The sequence below is a fragment of the Hyaloscypha bicolor genome (genome assembly GCF_002865645.1).
Source record: "Hyaloscypha bicolor E unplaced genomic scaffold K444scaffold_113, whole genome shotgun sequence".
In the NCBI taxonomy this organism is placed as follows: Eukaryota; Fungi; Ascomycota; class Leotiomycetes; order Helotiales; family Hyaloscyphaceae; genus Hyaloscypha; species Hyaloscypha bicolor.
In genome coordinates this window covers 648,411-670,485 of record NW_020194615.1, presented here as the reverse complement: position 1 = coordinate 670,485, position 22,075 = coordinate 648,411, and the positions used below count along the sequence as shown (strand labels likewise).

At 46.9% G+C, this 22,075-nt stretch overlaps 7 protein-coding genes across 7 annotated transcripts; 2 read left to right on the top strand and 5 right to left on the bottom strand.

Annotated features, from left to right (window-relative positions):
- Positions 1–533: 533 nt before the first annotated feature.
- Positions 534–1,853, bottom strand: K444DRAFT_592710 (putative oxidoreductase). Its single transcript, XM_024878262.1, has 2 exons — positions 1,390–1,853; positions 534–1,323 (listed from the first exon to the last, which is right to left on the bottom strand). The coding sequence occupies exons 1-2, from the start codon at positions 1,792–1,794 to the stop codon at positions 610–612; spliced, it is 1,119 nt and encodes a 372-aa protein (XP_024734800.1). The 5' UTR covers positions 1,795–1,853; the 3' UTR covers positions 534–609.
- Positions 1,854–2,881: 1,028 nt separating this feature from the next.
- On the bottom strand, positions 2,882–3,447 carry K444DRAFT_664992 (uncharacterized protein; the record flags this gene model as incomplete). Its single annotated transcript, XM_024887033.1, has 2 exons — positions 2,882–3,118; positions 3,328–3,447. The coding sequence occupies 2 exons, from the start codon at positions 3,445–3,447 to the stop codon at positions 2,906–2,908; spliced, it is 333 nt and encodes a 110-aa protein (XP_024734799.1). The 3' UTR covers positions 2,882–2,905.
- A 3,000-nt stretch (positions 3,448–6,447) lies between these two features.
- On the bottom strand, positions 6,448–6,687 carry K444DRAFT_614826 (uncharacterized protein; the record flags this gene model as incomplete). The annotated part of the gene is made up of 1 exon (XM_024880601.1): positions 6,448–6,687. A coding segment is annotated over one exon (197 nt), but the record flags the coding sequence as incomplete, so codon positions are not given.
- Positions 6,688–7,777: 1,090 nt separating this feature from the next.
- On the top strand, positions 7,778–8,998 carry K444DRAFT_691428 (uncharacterized protein; the record flags this gene model as incomplete). Its single annotated transcript, XM_024887792.1, has 4 exons — positions 7,778–7,950; positions 8,176–8,278; positions 8,704–8,910; positions 8,963–8,998. The coding sequence occupies 4 exons, from the start codon at positions 7,778–7,780 to the stop codon at positions 8,996–8,998; spliced, it is 519 nt and encodes a 172-aa protein (XP_024734797.1).
- Positions 8,999–9,125: 127 nt separating this feature from the next.
- Positions 9,126–13,105, top strand: K444DRAFT_564766 (uncharacterized protein). The gene is made up of 4 exons (XM_024877077.1): positions 9,126–9,201; positions 9,300–9,734; positions 9,795–11,336; positions 11,409–13,105. The coding sequence occupies exons 2-4, from the start codon at positions 9,492–9,494 to the stop codon at positions 12,867–12,869; spliced, it is 3,246 nt and encodes a 1,081-aa protein (XP_024734796.1). The 5' UTR covers positions 9,126–9,201; positions 9,300–9,491; the 3' UTR covers positions 12,870–13,105.
- A 154-nt stretch (positions 13,106–13,259) lies between these two features.
- On the bottom strand, positions 13,260–14,444 carry K444DRAFT_592704 (alkanesulfonate monooxygenase). Its single transcript, XM_024878261.1, has one exon. The coding sequence runs from the start codon at positions 14,386–14,388 to the stop codon at positions 13,279–13,281; it is 1,110 nt and encodes a 369-aa protein (XP_024734795.1). The 5' UTR covers positions 14,389–14,444; the 3' UTR covers positions 13,260–13,278.
- Positions 14,445–19,067: 4,623 nt separating this feature from the next.
- On the bottom strand, positions 19,068–21,313 carry K444DRAFT_592701 (uncharacterized protein). The gene is made up of 6 exons (XM_024878260.1): positions 21,205–21,313; positions 20,682–21,157; positions 20,162–20,635; positions 19,969–20,113; positions 19,763–19,913; positions 19,068–19,716 (listed from the first exon to the last, which is right to left on the bottom strand). The coding sequence occupies exons 1-6, from the start codon at positions 21,274–21,276 to the stop codon at positions 19,142–19,144; spliced, it is 1,893 nt and encodes a 630-aa protein (XP_024734794.1). The 5' UTR covers positions 21,277–21,313; the 3' UTR covers positions 19,068–19,141.
- Positions 21,314–22,075: the final 762 nt, after the last annotated feature.

The window sequence follows — 22,075 nt, the reverse complement described above, 5'->3', positions numbered from 1 at the left end:
ACTGTGGGGTAAGCATGGTGATTTACTGGGTCGTTGCGTGAGAAGTGGCATGTTCGTGTTCTGATGAGGGGAAGATCGGATGTTGGCGATCAGCTCAGGGGTCGGCTGCGAGGCTGCATGCAAGGCTGATACTCTCCCCGCAAAGCCAGCCTGGCACGGTCCAGTGCCATACCAACCCCCTCCCCCCACTTTGACCCACTGCTACATTTAATTAGGGGTGGGGAGAGTACGGTTGACCGGATCGACCAAAACCTTCTATCCCTTCGTCCGCTGAGACTTGTCCAGCGCCAGGCATCACAACCAAGCGGTATGTACCTGCCTGATAATTTTAGTTATGATACCTGGTGCTGGACATGTCTCACCGGACGAAAGGATAGTACTCTCTCGGCGGATGAAGACTCAACACCTGTCTGTAGTGTCCGCTACAAACCTCCAGCCTTGCCCCTTTGGTATTACATTGCATCCTTCGGACAGGATTAGTCTGGAGAGCCAAGATTAAGTCACGGCAGATAGTAGTTGGTAGAAGAAAAGGTGGGGAGAAGATTTCTCAGTAATAGGAGCCCGTAGGCTTATAGATAATTCTTTACGGTTTATCCAAGCTCGCCCAACTCAACTTCCTCTCCCAGTCTCTTCCCAAAGCCTCCTTCTTTCCTCTTCACTCTTCTCCACTCCTACTTTTCTCAACCTCAAAGCCTGCAACTTAATCCACTCCTTGCTATTCATCGCCTCTCCATCATCCTGCCCATTCGGAATAACACCTCCCTCCAGCCTCTTCAACACAACCTCATCCTCTGGCCTTGAGAAATAAACAACACTATACCTGGTCTCCTCCGCCTGCTCCCCAGGTGGGCTGACCACCCTATGGATATTGCTTCTCAGCAATCCGCCCGTAAACTTCGTCATCGCGTCTCCGAGATTGATGATGCAATGCCCTCTCAATGGCTTTACATAAGTCCATTCCGGTTCTTTGCCCGCAGGAGTAAGAGACGGTGGAGGCAAGATTTGAAGGCCACCAAGTTGGTTAAAGAGGAGAGTTAGGGAGCCGAAGTCGGTGTGTTTTCCTAGTGCTGTGTGTTGGTCTGACGGTGGTTGGGGTGGTGATTTGATTATGCGGATTTGGTCGCCTGATGGTTCGTTCAGGCGGTGCAGAGACTGGAGTGTTCCTTCGGGAAGCTGAAGATGGGTGTTGAGATGATTGAGGAGGAGAGTGATGAGGGCGTGGGAGTTATTGATGTATGATTTTATTAAGTCAGTATTTTGGTACAGAATATCAGGATGCGTGAATGGCTTTTCGGAGATGCCGAAAAAGTCGTCTTTTGGAATCTGGATACCATTGTCAGTTCTGCTCTTCTAGAGATTGTGAGTGAGAGACGCGGAAGGGGAACATACATTGTAAAATTCATTCCGATCCAAGTTTCCCTTCTCATCTACAACCGCGGATCCGAAACCTTTATACCCCATATAACTACCCACATTCTTGTAGTCATATTTACTCAGTTCTTCTCTGCCCAGCTTATAGAACTTTGGTGCGAGGTCGAAGAATCTGGAGGACTGGGAGAGTAGTTCCTCCCCTAGAGGATCGTTGCGGAGATCGAGATAGAAGAAACCTAGTTCTTTGGATGCAGTAAAGAAGCGGCCTGATTCTTCTGAGGAGGAGCGGAGAGAGGAGAGGGATAGGCGAAGGAGAGGGGCGGTTGGGATGTCGGCCGGAAATGGTGGGAGTGTAGGAAATGAAAAGTCTTCAGATTCTTGATAAAGTGAGGCATGAGTGTTAGTGATTGTTTCAGTTGTCATTGCAAGGATGCTGGATGAAATGAGATGCAAAGGGGTTAGATTAGAAGGTTTGTAGAAAGGTTGAAAAGGAAGTAGGGTTGAAATCTGAGTAAACTCCTCGGCAAGCCGGCAGCTAAATTAACCTTAGTCCGTCGAGAAGGCGGGGTATTTCGGGCGTATGCGAAAGTGGGGAAAAGGGGGAGTTTGGTGAAAACCTGCTGATTACATCATCCATACAGAATCTAGAAGTTTTATGTAACGTGGTCCACACATGAATCTTTCACCAGAAGTACGTACCTCTAATACGCCGCCTAATTTCACGCCCAACTCTCACTTGGTGCAGCAAATATGAAGGTATATTGTACCTTGATTTTCCTGCTGAGCTACCCCTTTTTAACCGATCCGCACGACCATTTCCTCTGACTTTACAGCTCAGCTCAGTGAAACAATCTGGCAAAGTTTCACTCCACTACGCGAACATCACCTCCTCTCTGTTAGTTTTCTTTGTCTGTTCCTGGAAATATATGAAAATTTTGGCGCGATGACGGCCAAGCTCTAGTTGAGTGAGTTGATGCAACTGACAAAACGGTTGTCTGCCCTCCTCCATGCTGTGTCCGGAGACTAGCTCTATTCCGTGCTTCTGAAGTGCAGGAATTATTCGGACCTCCGGTCACAATTTACGAAGTTACTCACAGCAAGTTTAGGAACCGTCGATTTTCGGCTCCGAAGATTGTCCAGCCCTTTTGCAACTGGATATCGCAATAGTCTGACCGCGAAACCGTACGCATTGACAGGTATTTCTGGGGCAAACATGCAGTTTAAAGGGGCTTAGAATGGTATGTTTGCTTGTTACCTGATCAGGAAACGGGGGTGCAACGTTGCTGATTTGGGTTGATGAGGACTTCTTATTTAGATGAGAATTGAATCAAAGGATGATGTTTGAACGGAGCCTTCTGGTATTAACCATAGCTAAGAGCTCCTCTTATCGTACCCAAGAGATTGAACTTTCAGGATAAACTCGCGAGAAATCCCGAAACGATGTGTATCTCTCTATTAAGTCCATGTGTTCTTTTACTGATCTTGAAAAGAAGGCTCACAGTCCAAGCCCACGGCGAGGAATACTGACTTCTAACTACCACCAACTTCGAGAGCTATCATCAGCCGTCGACATCCTCAACATGGTACACATCCTCAAGTTTGGACTTGCAACGCTCGTTTTCTTCGGGCAAGCTTCCTTTTCTTTCTTTAAAAGAATTTCTTGGGGGCTATCATTGACTTGGCTTGACTTAGCTTGACTGGGCTTGACTTGGCTTGACTTTCGCACAATCACATCGGCGAAGAAGTACTTGATTAAACACAAACATACTGCAATAATCATGCCGCATTGGCATCCCCAAGAGAGCTTGTCAATCGAGATGTAGATACAGATGCACAATCCACGTTGGCGTGCCACATCCTTAGCACGAAAACGACTGTGGCCCCTCATCTTTCTCTCGCCTACAATCAAACCGGTGTCTATGCATACACAACCTATGTTTCCAATGTAGCACTTACGACTTGCCGTACCTCTCCTGCCATTATTACCACCACAAACACCAGCACTATCACAACCTCTACACGCACAACCATCACGGGGTTAGCGGCCGCAACGATTGTACAAACACCAGTTTCCATGGTGGCAAATTGGGTGGAAGCCTGTACATAATTCATATTTGAAAGCGAGTTTGGTAGGGGGTCAGTAACAATTGAATTTGGGCTGAGGCGAGTTTATATCCAAGCAGGGAAAGTTAGACAGGGGAAAGTCAAGAAGAAAGACTGACGTGTTTGGGATATATCATTCTCGGCTGCCTGTGCCTTTGTGCGTTCACACTTTTATAGACTTATAATAATACAAACTGTCAAGTAGTAGTTGATAGCATTTATAAATTGTACAGTTGTGGAAGATCATAGTATTTTGTGACGTCGAATAGTTAGGCTGGTGTTCAATTTCCTAACATTACCCAACATCGACGAAGTCTTTCCTTGCCAGACTGAATTTATCCTCTCTTGAAAAGTGCTGAATTCTGGTTACAGGCCTTGAGTACTATCTTTGACAACATACTGTAGGTCGGTATATCGCTGTGATACCGAAATCTTTGGTTTTGTTGATTTGAATTCCCTTTATAATCCTACGATAGCTCCAACAGTTCCCAACACCAACCCTACCCACAAACCCCCCTTGTTACCTCAACTCTACCATTAGCACGGTTATATGCCTTTTCATCAATCGCAGCTATCTTTGTACTCAGTGAGTAGATTTAGCCTCTATGATCTCCGCATTCGCTAGATCCAACGAGGCGGTAAGGGGCTTGCGGACTACAAAGCACCTCCCATCCCCACGCAGCAGTGTCATTAATCCTTCCGTTTGTGTTTTTTAATCTGGAATACGTTATTAAAATCCCCGGCAGATTCCACCGAACTGATATATGTCCATATTATGTCGGAAAACATGTCGTCGCGATAGTGCAGGGAGGTCCGTATCCTCGGCCCGCATCCTCTCGAGGCCGAAGTTCATTCTGGTTATTAGACGGTAGGATATCTCCTGTTTCCAGTCGGTTTCTTATCGCCTTTCTTCTCGTCTAGCAAGCATACCTTTTCGCTGGGGTTTCAATATTCTGTCGGCGCTGATCGAGAGTTCGCACTCCAATTACTCACCGCGTCGAACCGGGGCATTGCGTCGTTCACCTTGTATGCGATAGCCAAGTGGATGATTTTTGCCTCTCCTTGTTCTGGATCATCGCTGTTAATGCCTGTGAGGTAGTCCTCTACCTTCTTGCGTAACCGCCCACAGCAATGAGGAGCGATCTGAGATTTTCCGGCGACGTGGAAGCCAGTCAACTAAGCAACTTAGCGAGAAAAATACTCGTATCGATATGTGGATGCCGCTTCACGCCAGCAAATCGAGCCGAAGCTTGAAACATTAGGCAGCAACGAGTTTCTGAACATTTGCCTAATGGCCATACATATCACCCCTCGATCCCCAACTTCTGCCATTGCGTAACGGAACGCACAAGAATAGCACTTTCTATCGAGGTCTGGCACCATATCATCCATCGACCACCGGAATTCTCTTAGCTGATTGAGTAGCTCGTATTACCCGCCGCCACGTCGGAATATTGGAACTATCACGCCATGTCTGCGATGGTATCAAAGCGTTTGACAAATCAGCAAAAGGATGATTTTGATGCTTTTGTTAATCAAAATCCTGGAAACTGGAAGAGTCATATCGAAGAGCTACTATCGAAGGCAAGTAGTAGTTATATTCAAATCAAAGGACTTTTTACCTGACAGTTAAATACAGATGGATTTGGATCCTGAATTTCAAGCGGATATGTCTACTAGGAATATAGAAGGCCCGTGGGCATGGACGCCTGTAACTCCGGTAGAGGGAATGAGGCCAGGGCGTTTGATCATACTATGGGGATATGTAAATGTCCTTGGGACTACATATTCCGATCGTCTAGATTTGTATATATTTGCTCGGAATTTTGAAGGCATTTATCTCGCACGTGAAACGCGGGTATTAATTTTATATACTTAACCACTTTCTTTACTCAAGATACCTCCCAAAAGCTAGCTTCTTATCATATCCATGACCAGTTTCCTTCGCATTATCTTGATAATGATTATAGGGGAGGGAGCAGGGAACCGTAGGCAGGATGCTTGGGACTACATGCCGATTCCGTAATAGCGTACGCTCACGGCAGTGTGGGCTCCGATAAGCTCGATAAGCGACGATTAGATAATCGCGCTAATTTTTCGATAATCGATAATCGACCATCGATTACGATAATTATCGAACTAAGGCCTTGGCAATACTACAGGGCCACTACAGGGCCAATGCGCTATATTTATAGGCCTCATACCACCTTTTCTTTACTATAGCAGAATTCCGATTTAGTAAAGGCGGTATAAGGCCTATAAATATAGCGCATTAGCACTGTAGTAGCCCTGTCGTACTACCAAGGCCCTGGACCCACTATTATTAATAGATTTAGTACTGTAAAGGCGGTCTAAGGCCTGTAAATATAGCGTATTGGCCCTGTAGTGGCCCTGTAGTATTGCCAAGGCCCTGGGACCCACTATTATCGATGGAATTATCGATGGGCTCGCTTAATGGCTGGCTGGGCCCACTTTTATCGATGGAATTATCGATGGGCTCGCTCAATGGCTGGCTGGGCCCACTTTTATCAATGGAATTATCGATGGGCTCGCTTAATGGCTGGCTGGGCCCACTTTTATCAATGGAATTATTGATAAAAGCGGGCCCAGCCATTAAGCGAGCCCCATTGCATCGATAGTATTAGCAATAATTATATTATCTATATTATATAATAGACTATTAAATAGAAATATAATAGTATAGTAATAATAGTCTACTTTTATATTAATCTTTATACTAATCGGTTTATAATTGAACTAGAAAGCGAGATGTTCATGTAATAGGGCTCGCTTAATAGCTGGGGCCCACTTTTATCAACGATAATTATCGATATCGATCGTTTATCAATCGATTAGCCGATAACGATTACTAATCGATAATCCCGATCGATAATTTATCGGAGCCCACACTGCCAGCTCACGTTATCACGATCACCCTCGACAGGTTGAACATTCGCTCCATCATGCTCAAGACTCAACACAGTCCCTGGAAAGGTTATAGGTAGTCTGCCCGCTATCAGTGTCTGCGAACCAAAAACATAGCCAGGACATATATCTTGCGAGGCTCTTCGTGGGCGGCTTGGGTTGCAAAGCTTGTAGCTTCGGTTGAGCCATCTACAACTATCGAAGCACCACCTGGAACGACAGAACATGTTTTGTCAGAAACCGTTACTGCAGGCCCGCTAGCTGAGAGGGATTGAGTTCCGACCATGTAGAACTGATCAAGAATCTGAATATTTGAAATGAAGTAAAACAAAGGAGTTCTTTATCATGGCACTTGATATGGAATTCAGATGGGTGTAGAAGCTTAATTAATTGTCTAATGCTAGAGGAGAAGGTCTCTTTGGATACCACAATAAGAGTAAAAGATATTAGGTGGACAAAGGAGGCCTCATAATCTCAACACATGCTAGTTCCCCCGGTGCTCAGTGCTCCTCCGTTTGGCAGTAAAGATAAAACAGTGCTGGAGTAGGTGATCACACTACCAGGCATCAAAGTTCGCGCCTCAAAGACTAATGCCGAGACGGAGTTGGCGGTGGATGGGGGCCTTCCAATGGTAAAACCTGGTAACAACCTCAGGAATCCGAGATATTTGTGGGCGGAGCATGATTCGCGGGACTACAGGCGGAATAGAATACCGGAGCCTTCATATTAGTGGTGAGGTGTTGTGATATCGACGGTGCTGCAGAAGTGGCAATTGTCTGGCTGGGAGGCGTCGAAGTAGGGTAATAAGCTATGGCTGTAAATTGTAGTTCTTATGTTTGTGCAGGTAATACTTTGATTATCATGAACGTTTCTAATCAAAGCTGTATGATTATTTCTTACTTAGTCTTCCAATCAACCGCAGTGAATACTGAGCTTGTAAACATATCTGGCACCCAGGTGAGAGGGGGGTCGTAACCGTACGGATTCGCAGTCGAGGCATTGCTTTGGTCAAATGCAAGTGTGGTCGATCTGTAAACTGCTGAACCAACGATTCCACACTGAGCACTGGCGAATATTGTCTCGAACGTAATATATGTGGATGGTCAGTTGCTTAAAACTTTTTAGTGGGTGTTGAGGACAGTAAAGAGAAAGCAATGTAAAGCTGGCTTCATTCACAAACGGTGAAACTACATGTACCTGTAGGGGTTGCCAGTGATACACTTGTGCATTGCCAGCGGTGAAGGTACAGCTGCTACAACATGGTGGGGAAGCTGAGAAAAGAACCTGAGGTAGTGGAACAAGGACACGTTTGAACTCTGAGGCATAAAGGGAGCTTGAGGGGTCACCCATAGGCGAGAAAGTTATAGGAGGGGTGAAAATGCAGGCTGCTGCCTTTCCTGCCCATACATGGAAGGTTGAGGACCACAGTGATCCGCACTGTACTGCTAATTACGGGGTTGCTAGTGGTCATCGCCTTTACTGTAACGGACCAGGAACGGTCAAACATCGAATTATAGTCTCCTTCCCACGCAGTTTCGGGGGGTGGATGGGGTAAGTTAGGGCTGTAGCAACTAAGACCACAGTCTTATGTCAGCTTGGAATGTTGAAATCATAGTTTAATTCAATAATAAGATATGCCGAGAAGGGCGGGTCACCAAAAGTCGAATGTTTGTGTACTTGCTGCGTTCGCGGGGGGTGGCCCGCACAAGACATTGGACTGAGGGTCTGTCTCTGTACCAGTTTCACTCATGCTCGCATATGTATGAGTGCGCCAAGATATATGACAGTTGAGATAGCACTCTGCCTATCTCTGGGAGCGGATGAGAATGTAGGGAGCCGAGAAGGGGCCAATGACAACTTTGAGTCGATGGATATGGTGGTAAGGGACAGAGTTTCTGCCGGAGAGGATAATGACTGGACAAACCATGTGATTCGCCAATACAGAATGAGGTGCAGTGCATATTTGATAAGTACCCATAGTACCCAAGTCCTCGGCCTGTAACTGAGTTCAACTCTGACTACAAGTTAGGGATCCGAAGGCGGCTCTCGGCGAAATATAAATTTGAACCCTCCCCTTCAGGACTTCTGGCTCATGAAATGCACAAGAGAATATAGTTTCTTCCATTGAGACTACTCGAATCCGCAAGAAATTCCTCGATGCTGCGCATTATCTCTACCATGTTCGCCAAATCTAGCTGCGAGTCGTGAAATCTACTTGCTCCATCCTCTTCTCTCCCAATTGGACTGTCTATAGCCTGCTTGAGAATATTGAAGACGAAAAGACGTGAAACACTTAATGAATAGAGGAGAATAGATAAAAGACATCAAGATATCAATCGAGGAGGTTCTGAAGGATCGCCTCTGAAGAAAAGGGCTTTTGAGGGAACGCCACAGCCCCTGAATTCGTCGCTAAGCCTGCAAGCCACACGCTTAAAATACACCGCCACCGCCAAACCCCGAGGAAGACGAGAGCTCAATTTCCACAACGCACTTTCCTTCTCATCAGCTTCAGTAAGCAGGCGCAGCTTCCCGCGATGGCGCTGGCGCTGCTCCTCCTTTACAGCAGAGCAATTTGCGAGGCGAGGATGACTTGGGCTGAATGTCCCAATGCGGTTCGGTTCATTCTGCACTGCTTCCTGAGTCACGCCCCCTCGCCGAAACAGTCATTATTTAAATCGACCAACTCCCTCCTGGACGTCAAGTGATTTTTCGGGAGCAAATAAACGGCCGTGATTGCCTTGGTATGACTCTAGACATTCACTGATATCATCGAGATTCAAGTTCAGAACTCGGGACGTTCAAGTGAGTCACGTTTTGCAGCTACAAACTCCACCTTCGCCACGCGAGCTCGTCCTTTCTTTAAATATTCGCTCGAGACTCTCTGATCTGGTTCATCTTAGGTCAGCAATTGCTCCTGTCATCCAGGAGTAATCCTTTGTTGCATGGCACCTGGCCCCCCCTAGTGCCCTCTGTGTCACGTGTTTAGGGGCTTGGCACCTGGGCATGTTTCACCGCTATATAAGCTCCTCCGGACACTCAATTCATGCTCCTCAGAGAGCGCATTCTGCACTGCGTTATCTTTAACTTCAGTCATGATGGAGTCCCACTCTAAGCCAGAGGTCTATGACCTCCTCGTTTTAGTCGATGCGACATACTCGATGAGCTCTTATTTGAATTCACTCCAACACTCTCTCCCTCAAATTATCGAGATCTCAACTCTTACAGACTGCTTCTCCAGAATCGGACTTCTGGCTTACCGCGACTACTGCGATCAACAGCTGCTAGAGTGGTCAGGATGGCTTTCCCCATCGACTTCACTGTCCCGGGATTCACAGGTAGATTCTCCATCAATATCCCAATATCTGGAGGCACATCTGACACAAACAATGTTCCAGGATCAGCAGATAGATTTGATCAAAATGGCCAAGAAGCTCGAACCTATTGGAGGTGGAGATGGCCCTGAGGCGACCAAGACCGGTCTGGCTATGGCGTACGAGCTGATGAGAACTGACGCCTGTACCATCATATTGCTGTATACTGACGCTCCCCCACATACACCATTCAATGGCGACACCTCCGACTCCTGCTCAAACTTGGGCCCAGAACGCAAGGCACTCAAAATGGAAACCTCCTACGGTGGCTTCGGACCCCATTTCGTCGACTGGGTCTCCGCATCCAAGTGGCTTTCCGGACGATCTGGGGAGAAGAAAGCCCAAGTCTTTTCCATCCTCGAGAAAGATATGCCTTTTGCCTACGCTGGATACTACAACTACCTGTCTGCAATGACCGGCGGTGCGGCTTTCTATTTGACGGACTCGAAGCCAGCAAGCATTTCGAAAGTGACTGTGGAGGTCCTCCTAGCCTGGATGGGTGCGGAGAAAGCTGGTACATCGGCAAATATAGAATTTCCAGCCTATCTGACGCGGTATATCTCCATCAATGGTATGAAGAAGCTCCTGAATGAGCGGGACCCGGATGCACAGCCATTCTTCTTGGCCACCCATTCACGTTCTGCAGCGAGTGGTGAGAACATTACGAAAATACGATGTACCGCTGAAGTCCTAAAGAAGCATCTGCCTGGACTGAAAGAAACTCCAGTTTTAGACTTCGCGAAGCGCTATTCTGTCGACGAGCGATACAAGAAGACTGCGATCGAGCATTTGCAGAAGATTATTGCTGAGGACGTCGCCACAATCTCTCTTAATCCAGTCTTTGGCTCACTATGGAGGGCGGTTTGTAACGATCGAGAGAATCCAGCACGTGACGAGGCCATAACTGCTTTCGGCCATCAAGTCGATCGCATCCAGAACGGAGATGAGAAAGCTCGAATGAAAGCGTGGCTAGAAGAATCATACGACTATACTACTGAGGTGACGGAAGCCATTGAGTCAGTTCCAGCTTCTCAACGCTTCCCGTGCGTCTGTCTGGATCCAACTCTGGTCTTCACCCACGAAACCGACGAGGATGAAGAAGAATCAAAGCCTATCACGTCCTTCCGACGCGACGAGCTGCTTGAAATCGGTCGGTCTTGCGATTACAGAATCCTGCGTCGTCTCGGTCGAGTATTGACACGCCTGACGTACATCAATTCCGCCGAGGAGATGCCTGCACATATTGCTGCTGCTTCGGAAACGGAAACGCCAAGAATCCCTATGGCACTTGCATCAACAGAGTTCAAGCGCAAGTTTTGGAAGATCTTGCTTCACATTGTGGTCCCTGGCACAATGCTTGGAGCACGCCCAGCTGCATTACTTGCAGCGCTCAGCATCCGACTGGGAGTCAAGCCTCTTCAAGAAGCAGCTGACCAGGAGATGCTATTGTGGCGAGACCGATGGAACAATATCGAAGTTCCTGAAACATGGAATACGAGCTGCCTGTCTCTATTACTGGATGCTGATTCAGCGTATCAGAAGAGGCAAGCAGAGAAGCCAGAAGCTGTGAGTACCAACCTGAAGGATGAACGACGTCTTGCAAAACGTCAATGTATCGGTTTGCTGACGCCTCCAAAGGTTACAGATACTACCAAGCAGGCGGAGACTTTGCTAAAGTATTCGGATCGAGCGCTGTTTGACTGCCTCGTCACTTACAAGCTGCTTGAGATGAATCTCGAAACAGAATTGACTGCCCGAATTGGATGGACACCAGGGAAGACCCCGGTACCAATGGGTCCAACAGCTATTTGTCGATCTTGCGACTTCCCCCGTTCAGTCACTATCATGGGTTTGAATGGAAAGTGCGGGCTTTGTTTAGGGGTCGAAACGGTTGAAGCGGATACAAAGACGTCTGCCGCAGAACGCAAAGCAGCCAAGGATGCTATCGCAGCACGAGTCACCAAGGAAGACAAAGAAACCACTCCACTCGTGTGGGTCGAATGCAACATCAGGACTTGCCGAGCTCAATACGTCGTTTATCGCCCTGAAGCATTGAATGTCAAGCCAAAGTGCTATTATTGCCGGACCAACAGCAAGACGCCAGCTCCATTTGTCGAATGCACAGATTGCCTGAACCGAGTGATCTACCCAATGTCCTATCGTCCAACGGATATGAAGGACTTCAAATGCTACGCGTGTGCTAACGGCCGAAAGACAGTCGTCACCGTCGAAACCACAGCCAACAAGCTGACCGACGAGAACACCACTGCCTGGCTATTGAAAAACGAGAACAAGAAAATCGCTGAGCCATTCAGCAAGCGCTCTCTCTTTCATACAATCGCCAAAGCTGGTGCTGCAGATTTTACCACCAAAGTCGAGGTCTTTCCAGAATATCAGAACCTGAAGCTCGCCCTAAATGGCAAGCTGGTTCGCAATGTTCCAGAGCTCGTGGAAGAACTGAAATCCTGGATCTCCCGCCGGAAGACAGAGTCCGGGACCTGCTCGCTCTGTTTCTCATCATTTAAAAAATCCGATGTACTGCGAGCGTGTGGCAGAACGGGGTGTTCGCAGCGGATATGTAAGGGTTGTCTGAAGGGTTGGTATGGTCTCAACGGGTGCGGTCGAATTATCAACACTGCTGCTCTTTCTTGCCCATTTTGTCGTCGCGACCCAACAGCGAAGACTCTCGCCAAGTACGGAATGGGCATCCACGCAGTCGGTGACCTAGCCATTGCCGTCAGAGACAAAGGACAGTGGATCTCAGCATGGTGCCGTCAATGTGGCTACGCCAAGCGGTACATTGAGCGCGTATGCGCAGCCGGAGCACCAGTCGAATTGCAAGACTGGGTGTGTGATGACTGCAAAGATCATAAGGGCGATAAGATCAAGAAATGCCCGGGCTGTGGTACAATGACCGAAAAAACCTCTGGTTGCGACCATATCACATGCACAGTCGATGGTTGTGGAACGCACTGGTGCTTCTTTTGTGGGGGGAAGTTCGACGAGAACGCAATTTATACTCACATGTCTACTGAACATGGTGGTTATTATAATGGTGGTGAGGATGAAGAACCGGATGAAGAAGAGGATGAAGACTGATAATTAGGTGGAAGCGCATTGTTCTCTGTTGGTTCGGAATTTTGAGTTACGGCTGGTGATCAACATCTGATTGCGCTCGATAATCATGTCATTTGAGATTGATAAAACGATTTATCGACGTTTCAAACATTGCCCTTTTTTAGGTAGTATATTTCAGGTATGAATCTTCTTTCCGAGCTCGGAACACTGACATTTGTTGTTCACCTTGTTTAAAACATTTCTGGACATTAGCAAAGTTATACCATTTGGATTGGTCATCCAGTAAAGTTGTCTCAACGCGTGTGTGCATGTTCCATATTTCATAGTACATTCTGAGTTTTCAAATCGCCCGAACTAGACAATGGAACTGCCATTTAGATATGCCACACGTCTCTCATGAAGTGGTGAATTGATAATCGAAGGATACTATTTATGCTACCCGAGCCCGAGTCTCCCTCTCCTTTAAACCTTCCCGAACCCTTGGCAGAATATACCGCCCGTAATCAATAGCATCATTCAAGTTATCGTACCCCCGAATTGAAATCAACTCCGCCCCTAAATCAACATAATCCAAGATGGACTCAGTAACTGTCTCATAACTTCCAACCAGTGCCGTCGATGCACCCCTTGCATTCGTGGCTGTAACAGTTGGATACCAGAGCGCCCTGTCCTGCACCTCCCCTCTCGCAGCAATATCAAGCAATCTCTGCGACCCCACGTTCTGCGGTTTTGGTGCATCAGCTGGGACTTTGCCAGTTCTATTCGCTCGATTCTCCTTCAACACACCGAGCGTACGATGAGCCTTAGCCCAAGCAAGATCATCAGTCTCTGCAACAATAGGTCGGAACGTAACCCAAATTCTCGGCCTGCAATTCGGAGCACGGCCAGCCTTTTCGGCTTCAGCATGGATCCGGTCAACCTGCTCCCTTGTCTCCTTCAATGGCTCGCCCCAAAGGCCAAAGATATCAGCCAGACTCCCACCAACTCGATACGCTTCATCACTTGAACCCCCAACGGAGACCGGAATCGTGCCATTCACAGGCCTGACGCGATTACTGAATTGTTTGAACTGGAAATACTTCCCTTCCCAATCGAATGGTTCAGCTGACTCCCATGCTCGGCGCAGGATCTTGATATACTCTTCAAGACGTCCGTACCGCTCCTCTTTGTTGAGAAAGTCACCTTCCTTAGCTTGCTCTGCGTCCGAACCGCCGGCGATGAAATGCACCACTGCACGGCCGGAGGAAAGCTGGTCCAAAGTTGCCAAGGCTTTCGCTGCCACGGTGGGATAGAGCGTGTTTGGCCGGAGAGCAATTATGATCTTGAGGTTTTTGGTTGCGGCTGCGATGGTGGCTCCGATGGTGAAAGGATCGAACCAGGAACTGTCGTAGGGGACTAGAGTGTAGTTGAAGGCATAGTCGTCGAGGGCTTTCGCGTAGCGGTTTAGATAGGTGGGGTCGATTGGTTCGTTGGGGCCGCCTAAGGGGTTGAGCTCCGTAGAGGCATTGGGTGAGGTCAGGGAGATGAATTCCGTAGGCATTGTGGTGATGATTCAAGTTTACTTGCAGGTAGGGCTTTGCAAGTAGGGAAACAGCGAGCGTCTCTCAATCTCGCAGACTTGAAGGCACACATGTCGTTCTTATAGATATGTTTTCATTCATCCTTGTTGATGGCGACAACTACGAGAAGATGACGCCTTTCAAGATAAGCCAATCTTGGTTTGAGTTGATGTGGACCCCATTTTCGATGGTGTGCTAGTGATTATTAATAATTGATGTTGGAGGGAGCTTTTCGGAGGCGGATTAGGCGAGCTCGCTTACCGCCCCCTGAAGCCCTCGAGGAGGAGAATCCGAGGGAAAACATCAAATGACCACGATGAGTGTAAATGTGATTAATAATGGAAATAAAATAACCTATGCTATGTAAGAAAGATTGGAAGACTAAACTCTCTTTAGGTTGCCTCAAAACATTATTATCGGTGTCACGTGAATAAAGGTGCACGCTGTCGCGAGCTGGCAACATTTGTGAGGCTGACACTTTACGAATCCTCGCTCTAATACCCGAGAGGCGAGAAACTGCCAAATGATTTTGATTTTGAGCCAGTCAAGAGCTGGACAAGCAGCGCGCATTTCTCCAGAGCTAAGATTCAAGTACCGTGAGGTGTCCGGGTTTTGCACCTCGACAGCAAAATTTAGGCTCTTCGACGGCAAATGGGAAAGCGATACGTACAATGCAAAGTCCATCTGGAAATGAAGCTAGATTGTCTCGAGGACTTTTCCAAAGTATGATATTCCATGCGATGGTCGTGGGGGCGAACGCCAATGCTAGGATAATTCGATAACGATGAAGTCGGTAGTCGAGTGTACTGTGACCCTGTAAGTAGGAGGGCTTTATTCTCCGATACTGGTTTTTCATGCACAGATAAGAGCATGGAAGTGGCAGCCACCTCTGATTCTCCCTTGGGCCATTTCAGAGCCTGTTTATTTGAGGAACCAACTTCAAGAGGGAGTCGCTCGTCAAGCCGTACAGCCTCAAGTCTTTAATTAAGCTGGAGATCGCGGCTACATCGTAGCTTTGTGTGTCGCTATATTGGAGCAGACATGCAACGAGCACCTGTATGAGAAATAATCAGCGAGTAAAATGAATTAATGAAGGCTCGGTACTTGACACACGGGAGGGATCAATCGCAGGTCAATTTTCCATGGCAGTTTGCATTCTTCTTCTGCGGTCCAACTTATGGGCTCTTTATCAACAGTGAAAAGAAAAGCATCATCGATCCCTTTCAATTTGGCCGTTTACTGCTCATAACGAAAATTCTGGGTCCTGCCGTATCCACTTGCTCGAGGGTTGGATCGTCGTCTTGTTTGTCCATTGTTGATGGTCTAATGTACCCTGTAGAACGCTGTCCAATGTGAAGGTCAAACTTTTTCCTATTCGCACTGGAAATAGCGCGTCAAGTTCTAATTGCGCCTATTGGTCAACGTTACAAACGCCGGACTCAATGTTGATCGTACGCACTTACGCGGAGGTGGATCCGGGGATGTGGGATAGCTGAGAGGCCGGGCAACTGGGTGGCACAGAAAGATCCCATTTTCCTGTGGTTGGCAAAGCGTTTTTTGGCTAGACAGGACAACACAAGCTGATCGCTGTTGGGGGACCTGGGGGGGTGAGACCTTGGTGAAAGTTCAGACTCCGATCTCACCAGTTCTTCCTGCGTCTCGCCGGTTTTGGGCGTTAAGCGACAGGCCCCCCATCCCGGGTAGACTCAGGATCAGTCTGTTCGAATATTTGATTACTTCCAGCCTGTTACATCCGGTTTTACTCTCATGAGAATCAACTTTATGTGAGTTACGTCTGATGAACGCCAGTCTTGTGGAAATCCTACATCACCTCGTCAAAATTGAGCAGATCTGTCTCAATTAACAGCAAAAGTTGTCCATCAAGGGAATCCTTGAAGATATCCCCATCCATAAAACTCGATCATGATCATGGCTCAAGGGCTCCTTCTTCGGTTGACAACCCAACGCCAATTCCAACTCCTTTCCCAGCACCGTTTTACCAATTTATCATGGCTGGCTTTTCAAGCAACAAGGTGGAACTAATTCTGCGAGAAATCTTCGCCCAACAACATCGCTCCCCACAACCATTCATTTCGACCTTCTCGCACACAATATGATTCCGCATCCATTAATGGGTAGAAGCGAAACCGAAATTCAGTCGGTCAGGGACCAGACATAGTTGTACCAGCACTCTTTCCACTCTCCCATCACAAGAGCTCGACAATTTCTAAAACGCCTCGCCGTTATTCAAGGGTCCGGATACCTTTTTCTCCAAGAATGTAAATAAAATCTGAGGCTGTACGCTCGGATAACACGTTTGTCACTCATCGGATTCACATTCGGGAGATTCTAGGAGGCAAGAAAGAGCATATCTTAGAACTAAAATTCTAGGGGGCTACTAAGAGGGGGCAGCATGAAATGAGCAAACATGCTAATATGCATGGGGATCGTGGAATGAGGATCATAGCCATACTACTTTGAGAAAAGCGCGAGAACACTATATCAATCTTGAGTTACTGCACGTTTTATTACTTGACTAAATTGTGTTGCAGGGCTAGGATTGGGGGTCCAAGTTAATGACTTGTGGTCCTTCGAAGACAGTCTACCTCGAACACTGATTTCAGACTTCTCTTTCTCGGCAAAAATTTCCAATAACCTAGGGATGCTTTGAATATCTGTATCTGCGGAGATCGAAGGCACTACGGGGACAATCAAACTCGAGATCACCCTAGACGGGCAGACTATTAACGAAAAAACCGCTCTCTTTGTCAATAGACTAGCCAAAACAGTGTTTAGTATCCAAAACCCTCAGATCTAGTGACGATTTACCCATGGAAAGCAACTGCTACACACACTCAAGGTTTCTCTTCTTGATGTTGTTGATCCAACAGCCCACACAGTATTCGATCACGCCGATGGGACAGGTAAAAAGGATCGCCATCAGGGAGATCGAACTCGTTAAGTGTTCATTGTTTGACGAGGGCGGAACAATACTTTTCTTTCGCAATAGCACTCCCACCTTCGTCACTAGTGCGTGATAGATACCAGCGGACTCTTCCACGCTTCCGACCACACCTTCCCAGTGTGAGAAATGAATAGATTAGATTAGATTAATGGCTATTAATCTAATCTATTCATGAAGTTTTCTCATTAATCATATTCTATTCACGAATTAATTAAGCTAATCATGAATATTCATGAATAACTTGATTAATGTACACGTGACCGTAGCACGTGACATGTTGGCCTAATTAGGTAAGGTTCAGGCTCTTGTGCTACCATGCTTCTAGAGAGAAAAGCTCGCTAAGGCAGTGCTAGAGCAAGAACCTTACTTAATTAGGCTAGACTATCACGTGCTGTAGTCACGTATATATTAATCAAGGTATTCATGAATAATCATGATTAATTATTCTAATCTAATCAAATTACATAAGTATCACGTTAATCAAATTCTATTCACGCTATTCATGAATATTCATGAATTAATTAATTAATCTGATTAATTTTTTCGCACACTGCACCTTCCAAATGCCGAGATCAAAGCAAGACAAAATGTCAAGAGATCGAGACACCGCTATTGTATGGGAACACGGGCGGGCAATAACGAAGATTACCTCTATCAAGCTCTCGCGGGGCTGGATTATAAAGCCGACAGTTGAGGAATATTCTGAGAACAATGTCAGCGCAGGTGAGAATACCGTTGCCAACCAGGCAGTCAAGTGGCATGATAAGGCTACTAGTGGTTCAGAAAGTTTAAAGAAATATAGAAAATTCTGACAACTACCGTTTCATATAGCTCTAACAAACCTTTACAGGTACCTCGAATGCAATCTTCCAGCGTCAAACCTCAACAGCAACAATCGACGATCATATCTATTCAACACAGCTCATCGATCAGAAGCATTCGCAACAGCATACCGTTCTTGGAAACGCCAATGGACATGGCCCAGCCGAGAGCTCTGCGAAGGCTTAATTGTCTAGCAAATTAGCGGCTGTTAGCAGTAAATTCCTGGTCCGTCGCTGACTATCATTTGAGACCCAAGATGGCATTCTGGGCAATCAAAAGAAAGAGCCAACCAATCACGACCAACTGAGAAGAATACCAAAGGGGTGGGAAGCCTGGGGTGTGAATCTGAGTCTTGAGAACTTGGTCATTGATGTCTATATCAAGATCCGGGATTTGAGGACTGGAGCGATATTATTTGAACAAGTGCTACTGAACGATTTCTTACGTCCATCTCATTGTGTTACGGAGTTTCCAGATATTGTTATTTCGGAATCGAATGAAAACAATGCCAAGGAGAATGCCGCAATACACTTGATTCAACGAGCTTTTTTGTCTTAGCGAGGCAATAGATTTCCATGAACCTCTGAAAGTGGTGCCATTCCAGCGCATTCTCCACAGTCACGTGACATCACGTGACCAATTAGTTGATTGCATTTAATTCGATTAAGGAATTGATTAATTATAATTTTAATTACTACCGTTATGACTTAATTTAATTTCCTTTAATTACCTGCCAATTTATAATTAATTAAATTATTTGACATACAACTTGTGTGGGATGAAAAGGGCATTAACCTTGTTCAAGGAGAAACGATGAGGTTGTCGGTGAAGGCCCGGAAGCTTGGAGATGAGGGTAAATTGAGCACCAGGTAGCTGGGTGAGGAGTTGTTTAATTTACTATAAGCTAGTTGAAATAATATTTGAGCAAGGCTAGAAACATTGATCATTTATACTAAAGGTATATCAGGAAAGAAATTAAGCAAATTCCACAGCGGATCATTCACGAACCCTTCCTCACCCCCATGACCAAACCGAAAATCTTGCCCCATTATCTCCTCTCCTGGTCTATTACTGATATCCCTAGGCCCGACAAGAGACCTGGTCTCATTCATTTTCTGTAATCTCCCCAAAATAACACGAGCCTGCAAGCTCGGCCCTTGGTTAGAATTAACAGCAAACTCCTTTAGCATCTGTGCAACGGCTTCCACATCGCTCAAATAGTCTGCCGCTCCGTTCACGCTCGAGTAGAAATTCTCACAAGCTTGTACGATGAAAATGCATGCGGATGAAATCATCACGAAGCCAAAGTCAGCCATGTACCGAGCCGCATCCCGAATAGCCGGTCCCAATTCCAACGTTAATTTGCAGAAACTAACAGCTGCTGCAATACTTCTATTCAGAGCGTCTTGCTGAAAATTACTCAAGCCGTTGGCACCAACGAGTTTGAGATTTTGCACCGAGTAGGTGCTGAGGCAGAAGCGAGTGAAGCGGAAATGGAAATCTATGTCTTGACCTAGAGGTTCTGCTGATTTCAGCAAGATGCTTAAAATTGAGGCCGGGGAACAAACCTGAAGGGAAGAACGAAGTCCATTTCTCGGACCAGGATTGAAGGAGGGTATCCACTTTGTCGAGCATGCTTGGCTCGACGTTATTTGAAGGGGCATCTGTGAGGTCGGCGGGACACCACCATTCACTAAGACCAGGAACTTCAAGACCCGCCTATTGATGTCAGAGGAGAACTCAGGGTAGTTGGGAGCTAAACATATTCACATACCTTTCCCCACAAAAGACATAATTCAGTTTCCGCTAATACTTGTAAGACAGAAGGTGAAACATCCATCCCTTGAAGGATTTCGGGAGCTATTCGAATTGTAGCATCTTCCCGTATGCTTGGAGGTGTTCCTGTAATTACAGAATAGCTAGATGAAGTTTAAGTAAAATTGTCATATTATTGGCAGGTGTCTTACTGGTGAGACGTGTTGAAGAGCCAGAGCCAGTAAATATATTTCTTGAATCCAATACTAGAAATGATTTCTGGACCTCCTGACCGAGTAGAAGCCTTCAAAGTCGATATTGACCGGTGGACACCAAGATTAAGTGCGTATGCTTCAATATACCCCTTGATAGTCCACTGTGAAATTTCAAAAGTGCTATCGCCGATGGAGATTCCATTCCCTGATGGCCGGTACGCGTAAAGCACGGATAGGGCTTGCAGCATCGTCCATTCTTCGTCCTCGCTTTTCGGCAGGAAGTTCATTTCTCGGAGAATTGTTGCAACAGCTGGGACGAGCTTTGCCCTTGCTAAATCTCCTCCAGGGATGTAGCGTGCTGTGACGTAGCAGATGCACCAAGCGAGTTGTCTCTTTGTAGATAGCAATTGAGCGGTGTCGAGATCTTCTGCAACGATGACCGGGATGAAATTGAGCAGACGTTTTCGAAAACTATTCAGTCAGTATGTAGTCCACTACAACTCAGCCGGGGACTTACATATCGATATATTGAATGATATCCCTCTCGGGGATGGGATTATTGTTGGGATCGGCCGGGATGAGTGATAGTGAAGGTTGGCCAGCAGGGCCTATCCTTCTCCGCTTCCGGGTTATGTGAGAATCCATGTCTTTTGCGACGTGATTGGGGGATCCTTCTGGTGGGTTGCAAACCGTTGAATAAGGTGGAGTTGTATATGTTGATGGCAACGCCGGCTCATTGGTTACTGAAACAGCAGAGTTGATTGGTGAGAAGTTATGATGATGTCTTGGCCCGGGCTGCTCATCGTGAGAGTTGATTCTGGCTACCCGCTCCTCAGCTCTCAAATGAGAGGAAGGGCCGTTCATGCGAACATGGGAGTTTGGAGTGCTCGTTCCAGACGGATGGTTGGTACGAGCTGGTCGTTGCACAACGCACTCACGCCCAGCTTTTGCACATCGAGAGCATGGTGGATTGTCGGATCCGATACATTTCATCTGATCCGATGTCAGCTCTGCCTCGGGATCAATGAGCTGGCCTCTACCTTCAGCCGGCGACAACTCGAACAGGCAACATCAGCAACAGGGCCTGAGCGTGGTATACCGGTGGTTGCCATGTCGTCGGTGGTTAGAGATGACTGGTCAGGAGAGTGTGAAGGTTCCGGGCCGATGCTGCAGGTTTGTCTGAGGTCGTTGATGCGCAGACCTCGGCTCCGGCCACGATGAGTAATCCGTGTGGGTGGCGGCCGGGTTCGTATAATTATAGGCTATCGCTCGCTGTATTTCAGGCCTTGCCACCATCTTCGAATCTTTAGCCACTATGGTTCAGCGGAACAGCAACTACTCCAACCCTAACTCCCTATCAAAAGAACACCAGCGAGGGCCAAATCCGATGACTCCTACACCGAGGAACCCCGGGATTTTATCTTAGGTTATTAGGCCCAACGACCAGCAGAAGTATGCAGACCAGCTTTTGACTCGTTGAAACCATTCTTTCCATGCTCCGGAAAACTGGCATTTTAACCTTCAAGCAACATCTCAATTGTTGCATTGGAGTCGACAAGTACAGCGACCACTGCTCAAAATGGGGTACCCCTCCGCCCCAAGAAGCTCAGCGACAGACCACTTCATCAGCCTCAAATCCGGTCTAGTTAAAATCCCAACCCTTACAAGTGGCTAGAGGACGCCACCAGCCCATATAAAAAACATTTACCAGTTCCCAAAACTCCCAATTTGAAGCTTTCATCCAAGATCCAGATCTAGACATCCCCCGACAAGCACTCGAACAGGCACTGCTCCAGCCTCACTGTCTGCCAAGTCTGGCTGGGATTCTACAGTTCTCCGGAAACTACCATTATTACCGGGTCGCTGGCCAAGGAGCATTCTTTCTCGTTACCTACAGAGTTAAGAAAACCG